At 56.6% G+C, this 26,031-nt stretch overlaps 13 protein-coding genes across 13 annotated transcripts; 7 read left to right on the plus strand and 6 right to left on the minus strand.

The window, feature by feature from the left end:
* Nucleotides 1-1,619: 1,619 nt before the first annotated feature.
* On the minus strand, nucleotides 1,620-3,932 carry BO95DRAFT_456741 (uncharacterized protein; the record flags this gene model as incomplete). The annotated part of the gene is made up of 4 exons (XM_025588431.1): nucleotides 1,620-1,739; nucleotides 2,601-3,065; nucleotides 3,215-3,643; nucleotides 3,693-3,932. The coding sequence occupies 4 exons, from the start codon at nucleotides 3,930-3,932 to the stop codon at nucleotides 1,620-1,622; spliced, it is 1,254 nt and encodes a 417-aa protein (XP_025437763.1).
* Nucleotides 3,933-5,358: 1,426 nt separating this feature from the next.
* BO95DRAFT_507094 (uncharacterized protein) lies at nucleotides 5,359-6,769 on the plus strand (the record flags this gene model as incomplete). Its single annotated transcript, XM_025591227.1, has 1 exon — nucleotides 5,359-6,769. The coding sequence occupies one exon, from the start codon at nucleotides 5,359-5,361 to the stop codon at nucleotides 6,601-6,603; it is 1,245 nt and encodes a 414-aa protein (XP_025437764.1). The 3' UTR covers nucleotides 6,604-6,769.
* Nucleotides 6,770-6,905: 136 nt separating this feature from the next.
* Nucleotides 6,906-7,835, plus strand: tpcM (methyltransferase tpcM; the record flags this gene model as incomplete). The annotated part of the gene is made up of 1 exon (XM_025589938.1): nucleotides 6,906-7,835. One exon carries the CDS (start codon nucleotides 6,906-6,908, stop codon nucleotides 7,833-7,835), a length of 930 nt encoding a protein of 309 aa, XP_025437765.1.
* A 417-nt stretch (nucleotides 7,836-8,252) lies between these two features.
* On the plus strand, nucleotides 8,253-8,749 carry BO95DRAFT_373666 (uncharacterized protein; the record flags this gene model as incomplete). The annotated part of the gene is made up of 2 exons (XM_025583065.1): nucleotides 8,253-8,459; nucleotides 8,519-8,749. 2 exons carry the CDS (start codon nucleotides 8,253-8,255, stop codon nucleotides 8,747-8,749), a joined length of 438 nt encoding a protein of 145 aa, XP_025437766.1.
* A 334-nt stretch (nucleotides 8,750-9,083) lies between these two features.
* Nucleotides 9,084-9,603, minus strand: BO95DRAFT_507102 (nuclear transport factor 2 family protein; the record flags this gene model as incomplete). The annotated part of the gene is made up of 2 exons (XM_025591228.1): nucleotides 9,084-9,338; nucleotides 9,397-9,603. The coding sequence occupies 2 exons, from the start codon at nucleotides 9,601-9,603 to the stop codon at nucleotides 9,084-9,086; spliced, it is 462 nt and encodes a 153-aa protein (XP_025437767.1).
* A 428-nt stretch (nucleotides 9,604-10,031) lies between these two features.
* On the plus strand, nucleotides 10,032-10,879 carry BO95DRAFT_467990 (SDR family oxidoreductase; the record flags this gene model as incomplete). The annotated part of the gene is made up of 2 exons (XM_025589327.1): nucleotides 10,032-10,694; nucleotides 10,745-10,879. The coding sequence occupies 2 exons, from the start codon at nucleotides 10,032-10,034 to the stop codon at nucleotides 10,877-10,879; spliced, it is 798 nt and encodes a 265-aa protein (XP_025437768.1).
* A 227-nt stretch (nucleotides 10,880-11,106) lies between these two features.
* On the minus strand, nucleotides 11,107-12,107 carry BO95DRAFT_373669 (putative metallo-beta-lactamase domain protein; the record flags this gene model as incomplete). Its single annotated transcript, XM_025583066.1, has 2 exons — nucleotides 11,107-11,889; nucleotides 11,952-12,107. 2 exons carry the CDS (start codon nucleotides 12,105-12,107, stop codon nucleotides 11,107-11,109), a joined length of 939 nt encoding a protein of 312 aa, XP_025437769.1.
* A 379-nt stretch (nucleotides 12,108-12,486) lies between these two features.
* Nucleotides 12,487-17,975, plus strand: BO95DRAFT_435932 (type I polyketide synthase; the record flags this gene model as incomplete). Its single annotated transcript, XM_025585203.1, has 3 exons — nucleotides 12,487-12,872; nucleotides 12,923-16,676; nucleotides 16,725-17,975. 3 exons carry the CDS (start codon nucleotides 12,487-12,489, stop codon nucleotides 17,973-17,975), a joined length of 5,391 nt encoding a protein of 1,796 aa, XP_025437770.1.
* A 937-nt stretch (nucleotides 17,976-18,912) lies between these two features.
* On the minus strand, nucleotides 18,913-19,611 carry BO95DRAFT_373657 (Scytalone dehydratase; the record flags this gene model as incomplete). Its single annotated transcript, XM_025583062.1, has 3 exons — nucleotides 18,913-19,320; nucleotides 19,402-19,499; nucleotides 19,587-19,611. The coding sequence occupies 3 exons, from the start codon at nucleotides 19,609-19,611 to the stop codon at nucleotides 18,913-18,915; spliced, it is 531 nt and encodes a 176-aa protein (XP_025437771.1).
* A 946-nt stretch (nucleotides 19,612-20,557) lies between these two features.
* Nucleotides 20,558-21,915, minus strand: BO95DRAFT_447165 (HSP20-like chaperone). Its single transcript, XM_025587555.1, has one exon. It carries the CDS (start codon nucleotides 21,826-21,828, stop codon nucleotides 20,620-20,622), a length of 1,209 nt encoding a protein of 402 aa, XP_025437772.1. The 5' UTR covers nucleotides 21,829-21,915; the 3' UTR covers nucleotides 20,558-20,619.
* Nucleotides 21,916-22,464: 549 nt separating this feature from the next.
* Nucleotides 22,465-23,300, plus strand: tpcG (oxidoreductase tpcG; the record flags this gene model as incomplete). The annotated part of the gene is made up of 1 exon (XM_025591229.1): nucleotides 22,465-23,300. The coding sequence occupies one exon, from the start codon at nucleotides 22,465-22,467 to the stop codon at nucleotides 23,251-23,253; it is 789 nt and encodes a 262-aa protein (XP_025437773.1). The 3' UTR covers nucleotides 23,254-23,300.
* Nucleotides 23,301-23,378: 78 nt separating this feature from the next.
* tpcI (questin oxygenase tpcI) lies at nucleotides 23,379-24,749 on the minus strand (the record flags this gene model as incomplete). Its single annotated transcript, XM_025583058.1, has 1 exon — nucleotides 23,379-24,749. The coding sequence occupies one exon, from the start codon at nucleotides 24,747-24,749 to the stop codon at nucleotides 23,379-23,381; it is 1,371 nt and encodes a 456-aa protein (XP_025437774.1).
* A 260-nt stretch (nucleotides 24,750-25,009) lies between these two features.
* Nucleotides 25,010-25,671, plus strand: BO95DRAFT_373660 (EthD domain-containing protein; the record flags this gene model as incomplete). The annotated part of the gene is made up of 3 exons (XM_025583064.1): nucleotides 25,010-25,192; nucleotides 25,254-25,450; nucleotides 25,509-25,671. 3 exons carry the CDS (start codon nucleotides 25,010-25,012, stop codon nucleotides 25,669-25,671), a joined length of 543 nt encoding a protein of 180 aa, XP_025437775.1.
* Between the last annotated feature and the right edge of the window lie 360 nt (nucleotides 25,672-26,031).

Here is a 26,031-nt window from a genome sequence, read left to right on the forward strand (position 1 = left end):
CTTCTGTCCGTCTTTCATCACACTTTACCCGGGCTCATATTCTCCATCTGCAGCCAAATGCAGTCCCTTGTTCTTCAATCAATTACGCACTTTCGACGCCTGTGATCGAAAGGTGATTGGAGCACCACCTCGGAGGAGACCGCAGCGGTGGATCCATACCCTAGTTGCGTTCTGCCTGTCAGATTTTAGTTTCGAGAGGGGGGCCCCATCGGAAACCTCCCCCTCACAGACCCCCCTGCGGCCCGTCCAAAGTCCGCTCCAGGATAATCTATCCGGTGCACTAGAGCCCACGACGGGCGCTGATTGGTGGTGGTGTGGGCCTGAGATCAAATCCAAGAGTTACGTGAGAAGAATCATATCCAAATATAGCCGAGTCCTTGTGTGATTGGATGAAGAAATGATTTTTCACAGCGGGCAAGATACAGAATGGTATAGATGTAGATATAGGAGATCTTGCCAGCTAGAAAGGTTCAATTCCAATATTCCAATATTCAAACAGCGATATGAATTTTTAGAAATCCTGGCCGGGTCAGGTGACTAGGCGCGTAGTCGTCATTTTGATGCCCCGTCGACAACCGTGCTGCGCGCAGTGATTCGGCCCGGTCAATCGTCAGCAGCTTATTTCGTAGAAGCATGATGGTCTAGACCGCGCCTTCCAGCTGTCTGTGGATGACGTCGCATATATTTTGGTATCCCATTTAATCTAAGACCGCATGAACAGCCAATCATCCAATACCAAACAGGACCGTGGCGTTGGACGATTTATCATGATCAGATAGCATCAAGCTCTCACTTTCCCTATCAGAGCATCGCCGTTCGAGTAAGGTCATACAGTTTATTGACTGAAAGGTACCAGCCCACTCAGCCAGAATAAAGGAGTAGTATCTCGAATTTACAGGAGTATACTGTGTTTTGCATTGATCTAAACATCTTGACTCTTCCGACTTCAGCTGCAAGTAATGCTCGAGTGGGAATGCCCGCGGACAAGGCTGCTTAGTCTCGTACGGGCTGGTTATGAGGGTCTATCTGTTGAATACTGAAGATATCCGTTGGGTGGTTTCAGTAATTCGATCTTTATTCGGGGGTTTTCGTAAGTCATGCCCTGAGACACGTAAGTGAAGGTCGGCATCATAGTCTCGCGGTGGTGAAATATCGGCGGTGCCTACGCAACTTCCAGTAGTAAAACAAACCGTGTGCATGGGATGCTTCACACCCTCCTGAATACGAAGTCGGGTCGAGTCATCATTCAATCTCGTTATCTAACAGTGGCAGCGGTTGATGGCTCACGATTTAGGGCTAGATCCTGATTCGAGCCTTCACATCATCAAAGTACCCGATGCTTCTCGGTGGAGAGCCTTGATTGAGAGAGCTACCTGGCGAGCCCACCAAAGGTGTAGTCACATTCCATCATTTTCTGCCAGACTTCCTCTATCCCAAACTCTAGAATCCTGAGTGTTCCTTAATATACGGATGCCGAGACTTGTGAATGGGACCGGTTGCTTATCGCGGCATGAACTGCGCCGTGCAATCCAACCCGACTGAGAAATGAGGGTCCCCCGCAGAAGCGCAGCGGAGATCAATTCGAGCCCGAGTCCGGTGGCGCCCACGGAGATAACTGACTATCTTTCATCTCTCCTGGTCCGACTGCCACATTCCAGGTCTACTCCTAAGATAGCTTTACGTGCGGGGAGAGGGCGGGGAGAGGGCGCGGAGTAGCTTTTAGCAGTTGGCAAGTCATGCTGGAGTCCTATTCCAAGGTATAGTTAGTGCCCGAGGTGCCACACCTTCGCCGCCTGCTGTGAGGGGCAGACTGAAGAAATCAAGCATGTTTGCCCAGGCGACTCTCGGTGGCGTGTGCCCCCGCTCGGCACCGACCCCAAACTCCGCTCCCACGGGCGCGCCAACCCAACCATACGACAAAAAGTACGCGGAGTGGAGACAGGAGTCCCAAGGCCACTGAAAGCAGAAAGTAATTGGTGTCTGAGCCCGGGCCGGAAATGCTGCCCCCCTTCCCCCCCCCCCCCCCCACCCCCCATTAATGCATAATTAGCGTGATTTCAGTTAGTCACAGCTTTCTCCGGCTGCGTTGTGACTGTTTAGCAGCGCTGAAGCCAATTCTCGACTTCCTGCAGCTCCCTTGCAATATCTGCGCTCCTCGAACCTCGGCAAATTCCCCGTTTCTATTTACAGATCATTGCCTCTCAAAGCCTGAACTGGATGGAACTAGAATATGAAAAGAAAAAAATGCGGTCACTCTGGCTCCGGATGTGCCAAGGAAGAGGTCAAGAAATTGTTTTTGTGCTTACCCCCCAGAGCAATAGCATTGGATGAATTTAGGCAAGTATCGCTCATCTGGGATAACTGGACACTAGTAGCAATGGAGCTTTAGTTCGTTGGATTGAATTGGGTCTTTTCCAACCGCGGCAGTCTGATCAAGCATTGAAGGGGCGTTGAGAGACACTGGGCATATTTTGTAGGTCTGAGACGAATGCTTTCATTCCCTTCCATAGGGCTACACTCAGAAGTTCTTATCGCACCAATTCATGAGGCTGATACTTCACCTCCAACGCCGTGACCCCATACTTTCCCACAGATCGCACCTGATTCACAAGCACCAGTCTTCCCTCCCCGTCGCTGACTCCGTTCAGCAGGTTGATCACTTCGGACAACCCCAACTCGCGTTGTCTGGCCAGTTGTAGTAAGGACAGATCGCGGATCCGAGTCAGCCTTATCCCTTCATCTGAATCGGACGTCGAGGGAGCAATGACGACCAAGGTAGCCGAACGGTTCAGCCGCAACGCAGGTAGATGTGCGCGAAGCTCAGCCGAGAGGTGCGTCGCCACCGAGGCGGGTGAGGATCCTGGTACGGGGATGGGGAAATTGAGGATGTAGAGTGCGGCGTTGAGAATGGGTTGTGGTGATCCTGGCTGTCGGTGGGAGATGGTTATCCTGGGATTCGATATCCGCAGTCGGTCATGTCTGGAGGATTGGAGTTGGACTGTAAAGCGGAGCGATGGATATTGGTTTGCGAGAGCGATGGCCCGTTCTGTGGATCGTGCGCCGACCTTCACCCAGACTTAGATCAGCGACATGGACGCGGGCTTCGGGTGGGTGATATGGGGGGGGGGGGAGTGATTACCTCAACCACGGCAGACTCATTGGCCATGCGGATTCCCTCTAGACAGGTCAAGACATCGGTCGCCGTGTCGCACACATGGCCCGTTCCATATCGCAGGTAGGCCTGCCACTGCCGCTGTAGGCGGGGCAATTGGGCTTCGCTGGCAGTGGCGAAGGATGACAGACAAGGGCTCTCATCCTTTCGCCCATCGGAGTCGGAATCCTGTATTATACCTGTCTCTTTGGTCAACGCGGCAGGGGCAGCCGTTTCAGCCAAAAACATGGCTGCGTCGAGGTACGACGGTCTTGTCACAAAGGCCGCGGAAACCTCGCTGTGGGACACATGGCCTGGTTGAGGTTCCTGGAGGAATCCTCCGGTTGTGGCCATTCGGATAACCCGACTGAGCTGGCTTTCTGGAACCCCGATAAGACTGGAAACATCCTTGATCAAGGCTGTGCCGTCCAACGGAATACAAGCAGGAACTTGACTGTCGCCAAGCCATTGTATACAGGCCAGCAATTGCACCTATCGCTTGGTTAGTCAGTATCTCAGCGAGGAGAAAAATGGTAACCACCTGGCCTGCCAGATTCTGCAGCAAATCCGTCGGCCCGGCCAGCATGACTTGCAATCTGGTCAGACTTGCCAACGCCGACTCTCTTGCCTTGTGGGCCTCTGGAGGTGCTTCTGTGGGTAGCAGCTGTGGTGGTCGAGCACCCAGACTGTCTGTCCCGCCATTCCTGTAATGCGAGGCAAGCTCCTCCAGTGCTGCCGAAAGATTACTCGAGGCTGCCTCCAACTGAGCCAGGTACGCCATGTCATGGGAGGTTGGACAGGAATGAGCTGAAGGTCGCTCGTCAAATCCAGACTCACAGCTTTATGCGTATGGTGGCCACGATGCCCCGCTTGTAGCAAGATGGAAGATCCTTCGAACCATGCAAGCTCGTGAAGAACGTATTTGGCCAGATGCTGTAATGAGCTCGAGGCAGGATGACTGTGGGCCACATGCCAAAGGCGGGGTTTTCTGGGCTGCAGAGGATATTCACAACTGTGAAGTGGCGCTGTTTCCTGCAGGACTGCAGAGTATCTGCCTTCATTCCTAGCCTCGGGAGTTAGAATCCCCGGACAGTTTTTGAGAATGCCCCGGTCGGACATTCTATCCGCAGGAGCTGGATAAGAAACAGGCAAAGCTGCGATACGCGCTGCAACGCTAGATGGAACGCGCCGTCAGGGTCCGTCAGCACTAAAATGTGGTGTGCATGACTGAACAATTGCGCTTGCTTTTCCACTCTTCGGGTTTCTCCGCCCAATGCATGAACGAGACTTGGTGCGAACCAAGCATTTTCTGCGTTGTACCCAGAACATATCCCGGCATACAAGATAGCAAAGCAGTCTCCACGGGGTGTTTGCTTCTTTTTGGCATGAAATCATGGCGAAAGGGGACGATCGGGGGAGTCTTCCAAGCTGTGCACGCTGGGACCGGGGTGTTTATGAGAAGATTACCCCACCGGCGCCTAGAGGGTCTAGAGTCGCTGCCTGCTACCATGCAGAACCACTCGGGGGTGGTGTCGATCCTGCATCTGAGCCTTGGAACTGATTGGGGGCAATATGGGGACAGAATCCTCCTGGGGCGAGAAACCAACGCCATCTCCGCTGATCCTTGCTCCCTTACATTCAGGCTAATCATAAGTGGCGAAGATCTCACGTCAGCATCAATTCAAATAGAGCTTATCAACAGGTCCAAGCGCGGTAAGCCTTAATATCGGGGACTCCTGCAATAGGAGGCCAGCATAAGATCAGGGAACCGATTGATTATCGGCAGCACGTCACAGTCGCCGATCATTGGCTGGAGCTTCGCCATCGCTATTACCTTTGGAACTAGCCTACCTATACCTAGCTAGTCTGGGACGGAGTGGTGCTACTTGTGACTAGGGCTTTTATCGATGAATGAACACGAATCAAGTAGACTGCTTTCGTAGTGACTCCGACAGAGGAGAAGCATCATGCCTCCTGGGTACTCTTTCTGCGCCTGATAAATCAGGAAACTGGTCCAAGCTGGGATTAACAGGATCGACATAAGCCACAGCTCGTGATTGGGAAGTTGTGGCCACCATACCACCATAGCTTGCAGTCCGCTAGAGCTGTAAATTGCGCAGCGTTAAGAAGATGGGACCACGCCCTCATCGCATTCTCTACTTCCCGTTCGGCGATTGAATCACCCTGCCCTTTTGCCAGTCCATACTATGGCTTCACCACTGCCGACCGCATCTTCACGAGCCTCGTCCAAACTGCGCAAATCCTGTGATTTGTGTGCGGCGACCAAAGTCGGATGCACCAAAGAAAAGCCGAGCTGTGCTCGGTGTGCCAAACGAGATCACCCCTGCGTGTATAGCACTGCAAAGCGTGCAGGTCGTACATCGGGCAAAACTCACACCAGGGCACGAAGGGACTCGGCATTGACGATGACAGCGACCATGACCGCCACAGCGTCACCGAGTCCGACATTCACCTCAGCACAGGCAAGTGACACCACCAGTCCGTCCACCCCGGATGGTGGTGGGCTCTCCCCGTCGCTCGGTCTCCAGAGACAATGCTCGCCGTATCCCGACATCTTCGGAGCCCTGAGATCGCTCGACGAGAACTGCCTATCATCACTCCCCGCGAGTTCTTTCCCAGATTTGGACGAGCTCTTCGCCTCGGCAGTAGGACTTCCTCTAGAACAGCAAGACGATGCAGCCACTTTCTTTGACTTCACCCTCGACGACACCCGCACGTGCCCATTCCCTGCACCGGAGCTCATCACGCACCCGACATCTCCCACATCTGCAGTGCGACCTCACATCGATGCAGCACCGACGATCAGCCGTCCAACCTCGGCCGCCTGCCAATGCTTGGCTCGTGCTCTTGCGCTGCTAGCCGATCTCTCCCCAGGCAATCCGGGGTGCGGCAACGATCCGGGGGCCACCGCCACGCCCACGCTGCCCGATTTCGAACGCGTTCTCGCCCAAAACGAGCAGACCAGCGAGACCGTCCGCAGAATTCTGCAATGCAACTGTACCAACGACAGCTACCTCCTGATCACCCTGTCTCTCGTAGTTTTCCGGGTCATTGCCTGGTACACCGCGGCCACGGGGGCTGCCTCAGGCGAGGACCCACTCGAGCCCGTCCTGCAAGGCCCCCCCTCCTCCCCCGACTGCGCGTGCGAGGATGAACAGCGCATTGCCGTGCAGCGCATCCTCTCCAAGCTCGCAGGCGTCCAGGCATCCGTTGATCTGCTGGCACAGCGGCTGCGCCGCATCTCGGAAACGGCCGGGGAGGAGCCGCCGGACACCTGTGACCCCTCGCTGCACATGACCGGCCCCCTTGCAGGAGGCATCCACGCGTTTTTAAAACCTTTCTCGCCCGGCTTGGTGAACACGCTGGAAGCCGATCTGCGGAAGCGTCTTTGTGACCTGTCAAGGGCTATTGTGGATCGCTTGCGGAGGTGATGACCCCGCTGCACCATGCACAGGGAGATCGAGGGCTACTTGGGCCTGGAGGGGCCGGAGAGGGAGGGGCCCAAATCGGGACCCCGATAATGATTCCTTTGTACAATGCACAGTGATACATTATGTTTGTAATCCACTTGCAGATGCAGAATAGATGCAGTTGGCCTTTACCACCGAGCGCTTACCCCCCGAACCCCGAGATCCGAAGCTCGGCGAGTCAATTGAGGTTTAAATATTGTGGCAGGCAAGGTGGTGTACACCACCGGACCATCCGCCAGCCAACCCCAGTGCATCCGTACACCATGGCAACAGCCACAGTCCCCTCCTTTGACTCGAATGACAAACTCTTCGACAAAGGCCAAGCCTTCTGGAACAACTACCTCAAAGGCCGCCCCTCCGCGCCCGACGCCTTCTTCCAGCGCCTCTTCCACTACCACCAATCCCACGGCGGCCAGTTCGGGACGGTGCACGATGTCGGCGCCGGCAACGGGCCCTACGCACACATCCTGCGCTCCAAGTTCCAGCATGTCATCATCTCCGACATCGCGCAGGAGAACGTGATCCTCGCCGAGGATCGTTTGGGCACGGACGGGTTCAGCTACCGCGCAGCCCGGGTCGAAGAGGGCGACGACATCGCCCCCGGCAGCGTGGACATGGTCTTCGCGACCAACGTCCTGCATTTCTGCGACCAGCCGCTCGCGATGAGCGAGATCGCGCGCCAGCTCCGGGCCGGGGGCACCTTTGCCTGCGCGGCTTTTGGCGCGGCGCAGTTCGAGGACCCCCGCATCCAGGACGTTTACACTCGCATCAACCATTCCGGCGGCCGCGCCCTGCTGGCCAAGGCCGATGATCCAGAGAAGTTGGTTGCCGTCATGGCCCGCACGCAGGGCCAGTACAATGTCGCCCCGTTGGATGAGCGGCTGTTTCTGCCCCGCGCGCAGCGCGTTCACCTCAACATGGAGAACGGCGGCATCACCGCGCCCTTGCCGCCGGAGGTGCAGGTCGACGAGCCTGTCTATACGGGCGTGGACGATGTCGAGACCTTTGTGCAGGAGGATGGGTGGAGCTTTGTGACTGGGCTTGAAGGTGTGAAGGAGCATGTCTTGTCGTTTCCGTTTGCGAGGGAAGATCCGCATTTCGGGGAGTTGTGGCAGGAGATGGAAGAGATCATTGGCGACGATGAGGTCAAGGGAACTTGGCCTGCGAAGGTTATCTTAGCTACGAGGCGATAGTTGCAGACTGGAACCGTGGTGTTGTGCTGAATTTGATTATTGAAGCTTGAAACATCCAGCCGTATCCCCAAGTATACGTAATGTGTCTCAAGATGGCGCCTACGATGTCCCCATTCCCATCTGACCAAGAAAATCAGTGAATGACTAGTTTCATGATACCATTCCCGCTTTTCTCTTGGCTTCTTCCACTGTAACGATCTTCCTGAAGCGTGCTTTCGGGTAATTGCTCATTGGATATTCCCTCCAGCCATTCCGACTCCCCCGGGCCCTTCAAGCCCGACTTCCCGATTGACTGAATGCCCCGAGTACTATCCATGGGCCATCACGATCACCTTAAGACTTTCTTGCAATACCTCTCTCCCCATTCTACCTTTCACCCAGACCACCGACCGTTTGCCCAGTGACAAAGCTACCACCATGCCCGCCCCCGCCGCCACCCAAACCGCCACCTTAAACAAATTCATCGACGGCTGGAAAGGTTGGACGCCAGACGGCTTCCTGGCCAGCTGGTCCGACGACTGCGCGCAAGTGACTCTGCCATTCAGCTCGGGGGTCCCGCCTCGCACCCGGGCCATCACCGAGAAGCTCTTTCCCAAGCTCATGTCCATTCTGACCAACTTTCAGGTACAGTAGCCCACCCAGCTAATCAATGGCACACGAAGGGCTAATCAATACCGATTCAGCTGACGGTACACAACATCATCCATGATCCCGCGGAGAGCAAAGCGGTCATCTATGCCATCACCACAGCCGACTCGCCCTTCGGACCGTACAAGAACGAGCACGCGTGCTTTGTGTGGTTCGATGAGAGTGGCGAGTCCGTGAACCGGATCGAGGAGATGTTTGATGGGGTGTTTATGAAGAGCTTCTTGCCGAAGTTGGAGGCGTATATTAAGGGGCAGGAGGAGGCTTGAGCGCAGGTAGATAGATATCTGACAGTCATTGGATGTGACGTGTTTATTATTGGAGTTATTCTACTCGCAGCTGCACTTATTTGGCTGGGTGTGTAAACCTGATCGTGGTCGCGGTAACTTAACTTACAATACATCTTCCGAGGCCAGCCCTGAATCATTTCTGCTTCGTTAACCCTCACCGAAACGACACCTTCGTGTCTGGCGCATTTAGAGATACGCCCTATCTCTACGAAACCACGATCTTGACTCCCGATGCACGAGTCCACACACCATTCTCTAGGAATGAAACGATTTATCATTATAGTATTCAAAATCAAGCTTGCGAACGCGGGTCCTACTTCCCCCCCGCAGCGACCGCCCCCGGCCCCCCATTCTCCTCCAGGTACTTCCCGAATCTCGGCCCAAACTCTTGCAGAAACGCGGTATCGAGCATCTCCTCGAGTCGGGCCACTTTTCCTCCGTCGTCGGTGAACGTCAGGAAAGCCGCGTACTCGAGGTTCCAGTCCCCCCACGGAAGCGTCCCCGTCGACGCCGCGTATACCGCCGCCTTGTTGTTGTCGGGATCATGGATGACGTGGTGGATTTGCAGCTGTCGGAGTTAACATTGCTTGACCGCCTGAACGTAGCTACCGCGACGGAATGCGTACCTGATAGGACTTCACCGTCGCGACGAGGGCAGGCAGAACAACCTCCACTTCCTTGCGGGTACGGACGGGCATGTTCAGGCTGTGGGGGAGGGTGATTTGTTGGAAATCGTCGGAGAAGGTGGAGATCCATTCCTGGGCGTCCCATTTCTTCCAGGCGGAGAGGAACCGCTGCAGTGTTGCGGCTTGAGTGGAAGCTGGGGCGGTCATTGATTGGATGTATTCGTGGTAGAGATGGTGAATGTGGTTTAGCAGGGCAGTGCAGGTTGCTCGGTTGTGGAAATATATCCTCAGGGCCCGGAGGTTGTAGTGACAAAATATTCGCTGGGTAGGTTGAGGCAATGGGAGGCGAAGTTCAACCGTGAATGCAACCAGGCGACAACAGACAAAGAACGCATAATAGTCGAATTGGATGGACATCTTGTGGGTCGGAAAATGGGGTCGGGCAATAACGGGGGATTTCACGACCCGGACACCTCGACGGACGGCATTCGGAAAAGAAAAATAGCCCTGACTGGGAACAAATATCTTGTTCAACCCGTACGCTCGATTCACGACGGTGCAAGATACACTTCCAGTAACATATCCTTTGTCGTGCCGTTGCTCTTGCGAAGTTCACAACTCACAACACTCTGAAAATGGGTTCTATCTCGTACATCCCCTACCGGCTCGATGGCAAAGTCGCCCTGGTGACCGGATCCGGCCGCGGCATCGGCGCCGCCATGGCTGTCGAGCTGGGCCGATGCGGCGCAAAGGTCATCGTCAACTACAGCAAATCCGCCGGACCCGCCAACCAAGTGGTCGAGGAGATCAAATCCCTGGGGTCCGACGCCGTCGCTCTCCAGGCCGACGTCAGCCAGGTGCCCCAAACCGTCCAGCTGTTTGAGGAAGCCGTCAAGGTGTTCGGCGGTATCGACATTGTCTGCTCCAACGCCGGCGTCGTCTCATTCGGACACCTGAGTGAGGTCACCGAGGAAGAGTTTGATCGCGTCTTCAGCGTCAACACCCGGGGCCAGTTCTTCGTCGCCCGCGAAGCGTACAAGCACTTGAACCAGAATGGTCGGATCATTCTGATGAGCTCCAACACGGCCGACTCGTTCACCGTGCCAAAGCACTCGCTCTACTCCGCGTCCAAGGCGGCCATCAACACCTTTGTCCGCTGCCTGGCCAAAGACTGTGGCGACAAGAAGATCACCGTCAATGCGGTTGCCCCCGGCGGCACCGTCACCGATATGTTCCATGAGACGGCCAAGGACTATCTGCCCAACGCGGACAAGCTATCCAAAGAGCAGATCCTGGATGTGAGTTTCGTCAAGCCGCGCCATTTTGTTCACAGAGACTAACATTATAGATTGTGGCTCATGTCTCGCCTTTGACCCGGTGCGGGTATCCCGTCGATATCGCCAAGGTAGTGTGCTTCTTGGCCTCGAGCGAGAGCGAATGGGTGAATGGGAAGGTTCTTGGAATTGATGGTGGTGCTGCTTAGATAGTTTGTCTCTAGAGCTCGATAGCCAATAAAGCTTCATATTGCACTGATGCACGAACTTTACGATTGTCACACTGCGTAGGCATGGTTTGTAGCTATCGGTAGGATACACGTCCCAGGCGGGGCTGTCAACCTTCCCAACACGACTGAGACCCGGATAATGATTCTGGATCATGAAACATAGCTCTAAGCCTCGGTGAAAGAATGCAAAAGTCAAGGCAAGAATGTCAAGTAAGAGCAAACCAAGTCTTGACCCCCTTCCTCACCCGGAATGCCACCTTTCCATCCTCTGCCAGCTTCCTCAAGACCTCCTCCATGAACGGTTCTAATGCCATTTTCCGTACTTCCTCATTCACCCGAGTGCCATGAACTACGTCAATAAGCTCACCAACAGTAACACTGGCCAACTGCCCCGTGGACCTCTCCTTCCGGATCCGACCCAGCGCAGCAAGACACTGCTTTTCCCGACGGGTCTTCTGCGCCAGTTCGGTGGCGATCTTGAGATTGAGGTCGGGAATGACGGCACCGTGGGCGGGATAGCCTGTCCTACATCCTTGAGCCTGCAGCTTCCGGAGAGTGTCCATGTAGAGGCCCAGCTGCTCGACGGCGCTCGTGCCGTGGCCAAGGACATTGTCGCCCGTGAACATGGCGTTTTCCTCCTCAAGGACAAAGCACATGTGGTCATGCGAGTGGCCTGGTCCGTGAACTGCGCGGAGGGTCGCACCTTCGACTTTGAAGATTTGGCCTTCCTCGATGGGGTGTTGGCCCTGCTCGGGCGAGTTCTTGTAGATACCATCCACCAAGTGGGGATACATCCGGATGAGATCCGGAACGCCGCCGGTATGGTCACCGTGCCAATGGGTGAGGAACACATGGGACAGCGAGATCGATCGGTTCGAGAGTGTGACGTCGATCAAATCGGCCCACTCACGGTAGCCCTGTGCGGTGTCGATGAGAAGGCGGTGCTGGCCTGTGCCCACGATATAGGTATTCGTGCCTTGCAACGTGAACTCCACCGGCCATTAGGTTCGATCAACTCGGGGGGGGGGGGGGGGGTCGGTGAGGGGCATACCTTTCCCGCATTCTGGCCAAGGACTCGAAGCACCCGCGGGCTGAGCTGTTCGATATCCAGAAGTTTGGGCAGTCGTGACTGCTGGGTGACGAGATAGTCATCGAACGCGCAGGCGTTCAGGGTCTTGTTGATCTGTCGGTAGCCTCCTTCACCCATTTTGATCTTGGGATGCGATGGTCTGGTCTGGCTTGGAAGCGTTATCGACAATTCAGACCGGAAATTCCCAAGATTCATTTGTATAACCCGTCGGGGGTGCTGCGTCTGCGTATTCCGTTGTCCGGATCCCGACTCGGGAGTCGGGCTATTTGTCTCTGCTGCTAGTCTATGTGGTGGCAAGTACTTGGAGATACATGGAGTGACTGGACTATTTATCCTGGGAATCCAAGTCGATGTGGCTCCATTATCAATCAGTTTGATTCACTCTCCTTTGCATTTTGGTGCGCGCTAGACACTCTCCACTCTTCTTTTGCCTGATATCTACCCTACACCTCGCTACACTTACATATTTGCTGCCGCTTGTACAGGTAGCAAGGGCATGTCGGCTCCCTCGTCGTCGTCTTCAACAGCCTCATTCGACATGGTAACCTATACCCCCCCAGCAGAGGCGCAAGACCTACCCACCAAGCTTAAGGTCCTGTACTTCAGCAACGAGTTTCCCACAGATGACCTTTCGGCCCTTCTGCGCCGGTTACACAGTCACAGCAAGCACAGCAGTCATCCCATCTTGGCTCGGTTCTTGAGTGAAGCCACGAGGGTGCTGCGAAATGAGGTCAGCCAGCTACGCGTGGAACTGGGGCAGCTGGTTCCTGCTTTCGAGTCCGTGACGACTTTGGCTGGTGAGACAAAGCTACGCAAGGGACCGCTTGCTCAATCTATCGATGGAGTGCTGCTCTGTGTGTTGCAGCTGGGGATGTACATTGGGTACGCCTCTCATTCCCTTTGGTTCTTCCTGTGCTAGACTAATTGATCAGGCACTGCGAGCTCTATCCAGAGGACCGGGCAACAGAGACCAACAGCTTACTGACTGGCTTGGGTGTGGGTATACTGGTCTCGACAGCCGTTTCAGTCTCCACATCCCTGGACGATGCAGTCACGGCTGGTGTGGAAGTCTTGCGCATTGCCTTTCGCCTCGGCGTGTTCGTGGCCGACGTCTCGCATAACCTAGAGGCCGTTGATGCGGAGTCTTCCGAGTCATGGGCATACGTTGTCCATGGAATGACTGTCGACGAAGCTCAGGCAGAGCTGGATGACATCCAAGCCAAGGAGCGGACCCCATCAGCCAGCAAGATCTTTGTCAGTGCGATCAGCGAAACCTCGGTCACTGTGAGCGGACCCCCATCTCGGCTCAAGGCGCTTTTCCGCAATTACGCCTCGTTTCGTGATCGCAAATTTGCGCACCTCCCGGTCTATGGAGGGCTATGCCATGCAGCGCATCTCTACACGCGTGAAGACGCACAGGCAGTCGTCCGATCGCCTTCGCTACCGGCGCGATATAAACCCGTCGTGCCCGTCATGTCCACCAGCTCCGGCCAGCCGTTTCTTGCCTCCAGTGCTGCAGAGCTATTTGAGCAGGTGATTTTCGAGGTTCTAACCAAGCAAATCGTGTGGGACAATGTTCTTCGTGGTGTTGCCGAGCGGGTCGCTAAGACCGACGTCCACGATGTCAACATCAAGGTCTTCCGTCACTCTCTTCCAGCCCAGCAGCTGTCGACTGCGTTGACGTCCGCCATGACGGATCTCCCGGTCGATACCGACGACCTTCTGGCGTGGGTCGGGACCGACGTCGACCACGGACAGTACTCGCCCGGAAGCTCCATGCAGTCGAAGATTGCGATCGTCGGCATGTCCTGTCGCATGCCAGGTGGTGCCACGGACACAGAGAAGTTCTGGGATCTCCTTGAAGCTGGACTGGACGTACACCGGAGAATCCCCGCCGATCGCTTCGATGTGGACTCGCATCACGATCCTACTGGGAAGAGGATGAATACCAGCCACACGGCGTACGGGTGCTTCATCGACGAGCCGGGCCTTTTCGACGCACCGTTCTTCAACATGTCGCCCCGTGAAGCGGAACAGACCGACCCCATGCAGCGCTTGGCTATTGTCACCGCGTATGAAGCCCTGGAGCGAGCCGGGTATGTGGCAAACCGCACGCCAGCGACAAATCTCAACCGCATCGGCACCTGGTACGGCCAGGCCAGTGACGACTATCGGGAGGTCAACACGGGTCAAGAGATCAGCACCTACTTCATCCCCGGTGGATGTCGCGCCTTTGGTCCCGGGCGCATCAATTACTTCTTCAAATTCGCGGGACCCAGTTTCAACTGCGACACGGCCTGCTCCTCGAGTCTGGCCACCATCCAGGCGGCCTGCACTGCACTTTGGGCAGGCGACGTCGACACTGTCGTCGCAGGAGGTCTGAATGTGCTCACCAACTCGGATGCGTTCGCCGGGCTCTGTAACGGCCACTTCCTCACCAAGACGCCCAACGCCTGCAAGACTTGGGACTGCACGGCTGATGGGTACTGTCGCGCCGATGGTGTCGGCTCGATTGTCATGAAGCGGCTGGACGATGCATTGGCGGACAACGACAACATCCTCGGCGTGATTCCAGCGGCGGCGACCAATCACTCTGCCAATGCGGTTTCCATCACGCATCCTCACGCCGGCCACCAGTCCGATCTGTATCGGCAAGTCATGGCGCGGGCCGGCATCGACCCGCTTGACGTCAGCTACGTGGAGTTCCACGGCACGGGAACTCAAGCAGGTGATGCCGAAGAGATGGAGTCCATCACCAACGTGTTTGCCCCTATAAAGGGCAAAAGGCGAACCGCCAAACAGCCGCTTCATATCGGTGCTGTCAAGGCAAATGTTGGCCACGGAGAGGCTGCTGCGGGTGTGACGGCGCTTATCAAGGTCCTGCTTATGCTGCAAAAAGGTGCAATTCCGCCTCATGTCGGCATCAAAACTGACATCAACCCGGGCTTTCCTAAAGATATGGACCGGCGCAACCTGCATATTCCCTTCGAGACCACTGCATGGTCTAGGACGTCCGAGAAGAAACGCATTGCGGTGGTGAACAACTTCAGTGCAGCTGGTGGTAATACTACGCTTGTGCTGGAGGAAGGTCCAGTGCGAGACAGACTTGGATCCGATCCGCGACCCAGTCATGTCTTTACCGTCTCTGCAAAGAGTAAAATTTCCCTCAAGGGCAATCTCCAGCGACTAATTGCTTACCTTGAGAAATATGAAGATGTGAGTATGGCCGACCTGGCGTACTCCCTTACAGCCAGACGGTATCACCACAACCATCGTGTGGCCGTTACCGCTACAGACGTGAGCAGCCTGAAGCAACAACTTATTTCCGAGCTGGACGGGGTCGACACCATGAAGCCAATTCCAACAACCGGAGCACCGCCGGTCGCATTTGTCTTCACCGGGCAAGGCGCCGCCGACAAGTCGATGAACCTGCAGCTGTACCACCACTCCCCATTCTTCCGGTCCCAGCTCGAAAGCCTTGACCGTCTGGGTCAACAGCACGGCTTTCCCTCGTTCCTCCCAGCCGTCGATGGCAGTTATCCCAAAGACCACGCCTGGTCGCCCGTCATCACCCAAGTGGCTCACACCAGCGTGGAGATTGCCTTGGCCAAATACTGGGAGACACTGGGTATCAAACCCGAAGTCGTCGCCGGACATAGTCTGGGCGAGTACGCGGCCTTCGTCATCGCCGGTGTCCTCTCCGCAAGCGACGCCATTTTCCTGGTTGGGTCGCGTGCTCAGATGCTGGAGTCCTTGTGTACTGCCGGCACGCACAAGATGATGGCCGTGAAGGCGTCGCGACGCGAGATTGAGGATGCGGTCAGGGACCTGCCGTATGACCTCGCATGCGTGAATGGGCCCAAGGAGACTGTTCTGTCGGGGACCACCGAGCAGATGGAAGCCGTTTCGGTCCCTCTCAAAGAACAAGGCTACAGGGTCATCTTCCTCGATGTCCCATTTGCTTTCCACTCCGCCCAGACCGACCCCATCCTGGACCTGTTCGAGGAGACCGCCAGAAAGAGCGTCATCTTCCGCCCACCCACGCTGCCCATCGTCTCCCCCTTGCTGGGTAAAGTTGTCTTTGATGAAAAGTCCCTCAATGCCGAGTATTTGCGCCGAGCGACGCGCGGAACAGTCGATTTCTTGTCTGCCATGCAGAACGCGCAGGAGACCTCGATCGTCGACAAGGACACCGTCTGGGTTGAGGTCGGGCCGCACCCGGTCTGTGTGGCATTTATCAAAGCCAGCTTCGACCCTGCTCCGGTAACGGTGGGCTCTTTCCGCCGTGGGGAGGACAACTGGACCACTCTCGCAGCGAGTCTGGGGCAGCTTCACACCGCGGGGCTGCAGGTGCGCTGGGATGAGTTCCATCGGCCTTTTGAGGCGGCGCTGCGTCTTCTAGATCTGCCCACCTACAGCTGGAACGAGAAAAATTACTGGATTCAGTATAGAGGAGACTGGGCGCTCACCAAGGGCAATACCTTCTACGATGTGGAGAAGGGTATCAATCGACAGGCCCCGGCTGTCCCGGTCTCTAGTCTCAGCACCACCACTGTGCAGCAGATCATTGAGGAGAACTTCTCTGGATCGTCCGGCAAGGTCGTCATGCAGTCTGACTTGATGCAGCCTGATCTCCTTGCCGCGGCGCACGGACACAAGATGAACAACTGCGGTGTCGTTACGTCTGTAAGTGCTTATCAGACCTTCTGCCTCGGGCTTCTACTGACCACATAGTCCATCCATGGCGACATCGTATACACCCTCGGTGAATACCTCTACAAGAAGCTCATCCCCACGGCCAAGACCGTGCATGTCAACATCACCAACCTGAAGGTGACCAAGGGCCTCGTGGCCCAAAGCAACACCAAGGTCCCGCAATACTTCCGCGTCACCGCGACAACAGCCGACATCCACGCCGGTGCCGCCGACTTCGTCTGGGAGAGCGTCGCCAACGACGGCACCGTCTCGGAACCCTTTGCAACCTGCCGCGTCGTGTACGGCGATGCGGACGACTGGCTTTTATCATGGAGCCCGCTCGCGCACCTGGTGCAGGGCCGCATCGAGACCCTCGAGCGTCTCGCCGCGGAGGGGACCGCCAACCGCTTCTCGCACAAGATGGCGTACACCCTCTTCGGCAACAACCTGGTCGAGTACGCCGACAAGTACCGGGGCATGCAAGCGGTCGTGATGCACGAGTTCGAGGCCTTCGCCGACGTCACCCTCAAGCACGTCTCCGGCGGCGGGAGCTACATCGTGCCTCCGTACTTCATCGACAGCGTGGCGCATCTGGCCGGGTTCATCATGAACGTCTCTGACGCCAGCGACACGGCTAACACCTTCTGCGTGACCCCGGGATGGGACAGTATGCGCTTCGCGCGGCCCTTGGTCCCCGGGCAGCGGTACCGGTCCTATGTCAAGATGATCCCAACCGCCGACGATCCCTCCGTGTATCTGGGGGATGTGTATGTCTTCCAGGACCATGTGATCGTCGGGATGGTGGGCGGCATCCAGTTCCGTCGCTACCCCCGCATCCTCATGAACCGGTTCTTCGCCGCGCCGGACTCCTCGATCGCGAAGTCCTATGCTGCTGCTGGGGGTGCCGGTCCTGCCGTCTCTGCCCCGGCGCCTGCTGCTCCTGTTTCGCAGCCCACGCTCGCGGTGGTAGAGGCTACCCCAAAGGTCAATCCGTCAGCACCGACCCCTGCCTCTACACCAGCACCGGCGGCCGCTGCTGCTGCCCCGGCCGTCGACTCCGACAGCACATCCGGCAAGGCTCTGGCCTTGATTGCCACCGAAGCCGGTCTCGACCCATCCGATCTCACCGACGACGCAGCATTTGCCAATCTGGGTGTGGACAGCCTGATGAGTCTGGTGATCGCCGAGAAGTTCCGCGAGGAACTGGGGATTGTGGTGGCCGGGAGTCTGTTCTTGGAGTATCCTACCATCGGAGCTCTGCGGTCGTGGTTGGAGGAGTATTATAGTTAAACCGAACATTTGCTTTTTGATCTCGGTGGTAAGAATGTGTGAGGGTTCCCGCGCGACAGTTTGTGCATCATTTGCAATATATCTACAGAATCCAGATCGGAGCGTGTAATATCGCCTTGAAAGTCCAATGGTCATTAGTTATTCCTAATTCCCTCAGCATAGTTTCACGATCAACTTCCTCTATCTCCAAATCCTTTCAGGATGATGAAGTGTTGGTGGGTTGGTGGCTGCGTCGGGCGGCTGTATAGCAGACATCTTCATCCTAGTAGATTTGGTTGCTGTCATAACCAAGAACTATATTCTATAGAGCTGTTTCTGATTCACTGGTGTACTTGTTATATTGGGAATAATTGGAAGACCTAGGCTCCCAGCTGTAAATACTTGTGAATCTGCTTTTCCGAGAATTTCTCGTCTAAGATCTACCAGTATTCTTCAAGAAATACTTTTAGAGTCTGAGCATATTTTTCTTTTGGTATAGTCTTTTCTTTATAAAAGTCCTCGAATGCGAACAATGCGATATCTTGTTTTAGTAGGGAAACAGAAAAATACATGTACATATACGGACAGTCGGTACTAATTAGGCTATAATTTTATGTTTTGTGTCCTTACTATCAGTTCGATATTTTTAGTTTCTATTCTCTTCTACTCTCCCCTACCTTAGATTATATGTAGCCTCTAGAGAAAAGTCAGATAGTAGAGTTATGTAATAATTTATGTAGCTGCCGGCTCGCAAAGGGCCCTGTAGGAAGAACTTTCTTATTCAAGAATAAGGCTTTCATGAATGAATTCAGCAATCGCAGTCCAGACGGCCACATCCTCAATAAGAACACATCATCACCCACCATTGGCCATCCTCATCCTGGTACCTGCAGAAGATCATTCGCGCCATCAATCCCGGCATCGATTCATCCACCCATCCACACACAACCCGTCCCCCTCAATGCCCATTCTCCTCCGAGTCCGCGCCGCCCTCCTCCCCAAAATGCTCCTTCCCCTCCGCAAACACCTGATCGTAGTCAAACTCCGTCCAGTTGATCTGGGGACACACGCCCGCAAACCGCCACTCCCCCTCGACGCGGGCGTACCACATGGTCGCCGTCCCGTGCGCATGGCCCTTGACCGCCACCTCGGCGAGGGTCTCGTCCGTGTACCGCTGATGGGCGACGCGCAACTGATGGCGGCCCACGATGGCGTCGTCGGCCGTCTTCTCCCACGCGCTCAGCCCGACCAGGTGCTGCGTCCGGAGGCGCGGGTTGCCCAGGAAGCGCGGGTCGGAGGCCATGCGGATGAACTCGTCGCGCGGCATCGCGTCCCAGAGTTTGTTGAGAAAGGACCGGTAGTCGATCTACAGGGAAAAGAAATCAGAGGGTGGGAACTACTGGCTGCAGTGGTTAGGAAGGGGGGCTCGGAAAGGGGCAAGCCCTACTCGGAGGGTGGGGGCCACGCTTGCCCGCAGACGCTCCCAGTCTTTCGTGTCGTAGCTGTCGGCCCATTCGAAGAGGGCGCGCTGGCAGCTGGTGATCTCTGGGGGGTTGGTCAGTATCCTGCGATTTGGGCCGGGGGGTTAGGGTGGAGGAGGTCATGTGACCTGGTGTGGTTGTTGGGAAGTACCTTCGAACGTAGGGGTCTTGGACATTGTGATTGTCATCGTGGACTGTATCCTTGGGCTTAGGGAGTGCGAGTGTGGTTTTTCAGATTGAGGTACACACCTTCCCACTCTGTGGGAACTTGTATCAAGTGGTGATGGTGGTTGGTGGTGGATGGATGCTGCGTCGGGAAGCGAGGCTCGGGTGATTCGCATTCGTTCTCGGGTTTCGGGGCATTTCTGGTTTGGCGACCCCCACCAATCCCTTTTCGCGTGGTGCAATGGTATTGGCCCGAGGCTGGTTGCACCGGGTTTCATGTTTCTGGCCGCAGAGGAATTTCCCCTGGCTTGCGTTGAGGAAGTAGGGGTTCTAGGTACAATTGCAGTCTGGTCGACCGTGGCGGTCGATGCTGGCCCGAGTCCTTGTGTGAGCATGGCATTTCTGGTCGACTGGTTTGCCTCCGTGGGTTAATATGTAAATGGGTTCGTAGAATCAGGAATACATCATCACCTAGCCACGAGGGCTTGCGATCAAACTGTATCTCTATTGACAGACTGGCTGTCATCTCCAAGGCGGTTGTCCTTTGCTTGCATGTAGAGAGGGTGGAAGTTCGACTTGGCGGGACGGGAGGCTTTCCTTTCCAGTTGCCACTGCACGATCAGTGTCACTCAGTCCACACCCCCCTTCTTGCGGCTGGCTGTGTTCTTGATTGATATGCAAATGTTAAGCACCATAATAGTGCTCTCGACAGTCAATGGTAGGAAACGTCCAGTGCGTCATTTAATTCTCGTTGTGTGGAGCGAAGACTTTTTATATATATTGCTGCCCCTCTTGTGCGGGCAAGCGTGAGACGTCGTTGTGGATCGCTTTTTGGTGGAGATCAAACTGGCAGTGGTATAAGATACGAGTCTCGATACGAGAGATAGCCACAGGTTACATCGACCGAGATGAAAACACAAATAAAGTACAGTACATTAACTACCAACTATCTATCTACTGCTCCATCCAAATGACCCGTTCATTCATCTTCCCGCAGCCTCCTCCGCACACAACCCTCCTCACGCAATCACCACCTTCTTTACCTCAACATCATCCGGCTCCGTCTTGGGCACCTCGACAACCAACACCCCATCCTCCAATTTGGCCGAGATCGCCTCGCCATCCACTTTCGGCGCACTGCCCGGGCCGCCTAGTCGTACTTTGCGCTCAAACGCCCCCACCCGGCGCTCATCCAGCGCAATCGTCTTCAGCAGCTCCTCTGACCCCGGCCGAGCGATAGTCCCCGAAATACCAAGCTGCACAGCCCTGGGGTCCCAACTGACCTCGACGTCTTCCTTCCTCGCGCCGGGTAGAGGCACGTGGATCACGAACGCCTCGGGGGTGTCGAACACGTCCACATCGGGTTGGTATGTATCGGATTTGACTCCGGGGAACGTGTAGGGTGGTTGATTGGAGGAGAGGAGGGGGAAGCCCCAAGGGTGGTGGGGTGCGTCGAAGCCGGTGCGTGCACTGTAACCACCCGCACCCCATCCTCGGCCCCGGGGTCCGCCTCGCTGGAAGCCGGGGAACGTGTCAGACGGCTGCTGATAAGGCAATCCGCCTGCGCCGTGTCTTTGCGCACCCGGGAATTGGTACGGCTGGCGCGGGAACGCGGGCTTGCATTTGTTGTCATCATCGTCATCGTTGTCGTCGCCCCACGGGGACGGATAGGGTTGGCGCCAGGGAATGGGACCCGGATACGGGTACGGCTGGTGGCCCTCTGCGGGTCCCGGGTAGGGGTATGGCTTGCGCGGGAACGGCCTGGGCTTTGTTCCGTCGTCATCGCCCCACGGCGAAGGGTAGGGCTTTCTGCCTTCCGCCGGGCCTGGGAAGGCATGTGGCTGGTGCCATGGGAGAGGGCCGGGGTAGGTGTGTGGCTCCTGCGCGTAGCCCGGGAACGGATATGGTTTGCGGCCCTCGGGCGCGCCGGGGAAGGTGTATGGTGGGTGGCCCTTTGCCGGCCCGGGGTATGGGTATGGCTTGCGCGGAGCCGTGGCCTCACCGGGTTCGTGGGTTGCCTCGTTGGTGTCGTCCCCGTCGCGGGGCTGCGCCGCCCAGGGCGATGGGTAGGGGTGGCCGGGGCGACCGACCTGGTTCGGGCCGGATTGGAAGGCCCAGGGGTTGGGAGTGGAATGAGGAGAGGAGAATGGGTGAGTTGGGCCCTGTTCGTCTGTGGTGGCGGCAAAGGCCCAGGGTGGGATGTTCTGGTTCAGGGCTCGGATGGTCATGGTTATAATCAAGTCGAAAAGACAGTGTAGAGCAAGATCGAATGGCAAGATGATGTTGGACTAGAGTTGACTGACTGACTGCTGATGGATTTGGATCTGAATGGGGACACGAAACCATACTCGATGTCTCCCTTTTATAGTTCCAATCCAGGCAACCAAAATTCACCAATCTATCCTCTACAGCGACTGAGTTTGCCACCATTTGGTTGCTGCGGATCTGTGGCGCCGCCAAGTTCATTGATGGCGGACAATGTCGGACATCCTAGCCCCCGAGCTGTCAATTGCCTGCTATTGTTGGGCTTCAAACCTCCCTCGGACATTCTACCCCCCGACCACATCCCAAAACAGCCCCCTTTTCCTGCATCCACACCACCCCTTGGATGGGACTCCCTTGAATTAAGTATGATACAACTGGCACGGCGTAGGACAGATTCGGACACGCTATACCCCGATAGCCTATTTCTCATTGCCCGTGGACTACTATCTCCCGACAATCGTCCTGCTCAGCGCGCATGTCCGAACCCCGAACCCCCCCATCGGAGGCCAAGAAGCCCGATCGATAAGATCATGGACTGGCCGGCCACGATCGAAAACAACAGACAAAGAAAGACTGGTCGCTAATTTCTGCGTCATACCATGTCCACCTACGCGATCCTTGGCGCCACCGGCAACTGTGGCACAGCTCTCATCGACAACCTGTTGCGCACCGAAAATGCGCGAATCCACGCCTATTGCCGCAACAAAGCCAAGCTGACCCAAAAGGTCCCAGCGGCCGCCGACAGCAAGCGCATCACGGTCTTTGAAGGGAATATCTACGACATTGACCTACTGGCTGAGTGCATACGCGACACGCGCGCCATCTTCCACGTGGTGACGACCAACGACAATGTGCCCGGCTGCCACGTCGGCCTGGACACGGCAAAGAGCATCATCGCCGCCATCGAGAAGCTAAAGCTCCACGGCCAGCTGCGCGCACCCCTCCCCAAAATCGTCCTTCTCTCCTCCGGCACCATTGACGACCATCTCAGTCGCCACATGCCGTGGTGGTTCCGCCCCATCCTTCGCACCGCCGCCTCGCACGTCTACGAGGACCTGCGCCGGACTGAGGCCTACCTCCGGGCGCAGGAGGACCTGGTGTCCACGATTTTCATCAAGCCCGGGGGGCTCGCAGTGGATGCGCAACGCGGCCACGAGCTGAATCTTGACCACGACGAATCGTTCGTCTCGTACCTCGACCTGGCCGCGGGAATGATCGAGGCCGCGGATGATGAGGGTGGGAGATACCAGATGAAGAATGTCAGCGTGGTGAACAGGAATGGGTCGGCCAAGTTTCCCTCCGGCACCCCGATGTGTATTGCCACCGGTCTAGCGAGACATTTCTTCCCGTTTCTGCATGCCTATCTGCCATCTACCGGGCCTAGCTAGTGAGTTCTACAACATGGAATAGAATATAAAATGCGAGTGCGTTGGTCCGCGCGAAGCAAGCCATTCCACAAAGTTAATTACATAGGGTCACATTTCAACTGTATTCTAATCCAACCAAAAACCCACTAAGCAAGATCCGGCCGGATCTTCCACCCCATATCAAAACCCGTAAAATTCACAAACTTCTGGTCGGTGGGCCAGTCCTTGGTCGTGTCCAGCGCCATGCGCGCAATCTTCAACCACATATCGCCCTTGACCGGGAACGCATCAGGGTACTCGGCCTCGAACGGGCGCGCGGCCTCCTGGCCGTTCTTCAGCGCGCGGATCATCTTCGCCACATGCCCGTCGTCGTGCTCCTTGTTGACGGCCGCGTACAGCTCCTTCCAGCCCATGTCCGCGCTGAAGTCGTCGTGATAGTCCGTGATCGCGTCGTCGTGCAGCTCGGCCGACCCGCTGACCACGTACCAGGCCAAATCCAGCCGGCCCTTCCACTCGACGAGGCGGACCCGGTCCGCGAGGCCGATCCAGTCCTGGCGGATGAGCACGCTGAAGAAGAGCGAGCTGGTGAGGGTGTGCATGTAGAAGAAGTCGATCTTGCGCTTGCGGCCGGGCCGCTGGCTGGCGCCGGCCATGTAGGCGCAGACGCTGATCATCTCGGCGGTGCGGCGCTGCAGCTCGCGCTCGTCGGGCTTGACGGTGAACTGCGAGCCGATGGCCGCCATCTCGAGGAGAGCGCGGCCGACGACGCCGTCGCGCATCTTGTTGCCGAAGTCCTCCCAGCGCGGGGCGGACCGGATCGCCTCGGTGGCGCGGGCCTCGCGCAGCAGCTGCACGAGCGGCTTGGGGTGCGCCGGCGGGTACGCGATGGCCGCCTGCGCCTCGCACGCCTCGAACAGCCGGCTGATGTGGCTGTCGTCGTGGGCGGCCGCCTGCGCCAGCGCCTCCGCGATCAGGGTGGGCTGCTGGAACTCGATCCCCAGCCCCAGGTGGATCACCGGGTGGTAGGCGCCCTCGTACAGCCGCGCCAGCATCTTCTCGGCGATCGCGTTGCGCGAGAACACATATTTGTTCACGACTGCCTGCCACCCGTGCGCGTCCATCTGCTGCTGGAAGAAGACCAGGAACGAGGTGTACTGCGTGATCGCGCCCAGCGTTTCCAGAAAGAAGGCCTCGTCCGTGAGCCGCTCGACCGTCGCGCCGTCGACCGCCGGGATCGGCCGCTGGATGCCCACCCCGTCGTCGTAGGCGCGCTGGATGTCCGCGGGCCCGGCCCCCAGCGCCAGGCAGGTCAGGATCGAGTGCGCGATGTGGTTGTGGCCCGCCCGGTCGCGGAAGAACATGTGCCATTCCTCGTGGTTCTTCTGGAGGAGCCGGTTGGCCTCCTGGATCGAGGCGCGGTCCACGGCCGCGTCGCCCAGGAGGCCGACGTGCTCGTCCGACAGGCCGATCTGCGAGTTCAGCGTGACGGTTTCGGTTGCGGTTGCGGTGGAGCCCATGGTTTGTCGTTGCTGTTTTAGCTTCTGGTTTGGGTTTGACTGGATGTCGAGTGGTCTTGTTGTTCTTGATGCGGGCTATATACATGATCAACCCTAACCGGGAAAAATGGAAATCGGAAAGCGGACTGCGACGCCCGGACCCCGAACCCCCTTGCAATCCACCCGAACCCATCACCCCATATATTCGGGGCATTTATCACGCCCTCCAGGGTTCGCAATGAGCGGACCCTACGTGACACACACCACCAGAAATGGCTACGATGACTGCGACAACACCAACAGAGACAGAGGGCCTCCCGCCCAGCCGGTATCTCTGCCTGACCATCCTGGGCTATCGCAAGCCCGGCATGAGCGAGGAGGCCTACCGGCGACATATGATCCAGGTCTCGGCGCCCTTGACAAAAGACCTCATGGTCAAATACGGAGTCAAACGGTGGACGGTGGTGCGCATCGTCTTCTCGGATTAAGTGCCCGCACGAGCGAACTGACACTGGGGCTATGCAGATCCACAATCCGACGCAGACGCGCCTCTTGATGAACCGGATCTATGATCGCCAGATGGCCAATATCGCCGACTATGATTGCTTCAGTCAGGTGGTGTTCGAGAGCGTGGACCACTACAAGAAGATGAAGGAGGATCCGTACTACAAGGAGCATCTTTTTGGGGATCATGAGCACTTTGCGGATACGCGGCGCAGCCAGTAGGTTTTTATCTCCAGCCCCTGAGATGAGAGCGAGTTTTTCTGACTGGCAGCGTAGAATGACGATTGGGTGGATCGAGGAATGGATCAATGATGGTACCGTGCGAGAGGGATTGGAGTTTCCAAGTGATGCGCAGCGGGGAGCGTCGGGGATCGTGTCGGCATCGGGCCTGGCCATGATGACTGTGTTTCTGGGCGCGTTTATCTTTCTTTCGAGATAGATTGGATCTAAGTACGTTCTCGATGAAAGTTTTTGTATGTGCAGAGACACCGAATTTGCAGATTGTGTAGCTGTTATTATAATATTAGTGGAATACAAATCGCTCCCCTGGTGATCGGTTCGTCTATTGGAGCACGCTTGGGGATAGGGGCCGGGCTCGACTCCCAGTGGTTGCTATGTAGTGTGTACCTACAGGGCATCTCTCGATTGTGTACTCGATGACCTTTCTCTATGTCCTGCACTCGGTGCTACTCGCCAAATGCGTGCTGGGTCACCGGCCACTGCCAGGGATACTGATTTCCGCCTTCAAGCCCCGCTGCGCTGAGGGGACGACGCATGGCTCTCTAGGCCAAAGATGCAG

This window comes from Aspergillus brunneoviolaceus, assembly GCF_003184695.1.
Source record: "Aspergillus brunneoviolaceus CBS 621.78 unplaced genomic scaffold BO95scaffold_82, whole genome shotgun sequence".
Taxonomy (NCBI): Eukaryota; Fungi; Ascomycota; class Eurotiomycetes; order Eurotiales; family Aspergillaceae; genus Aspergillus; species Aspergillus brunneoviolaceus.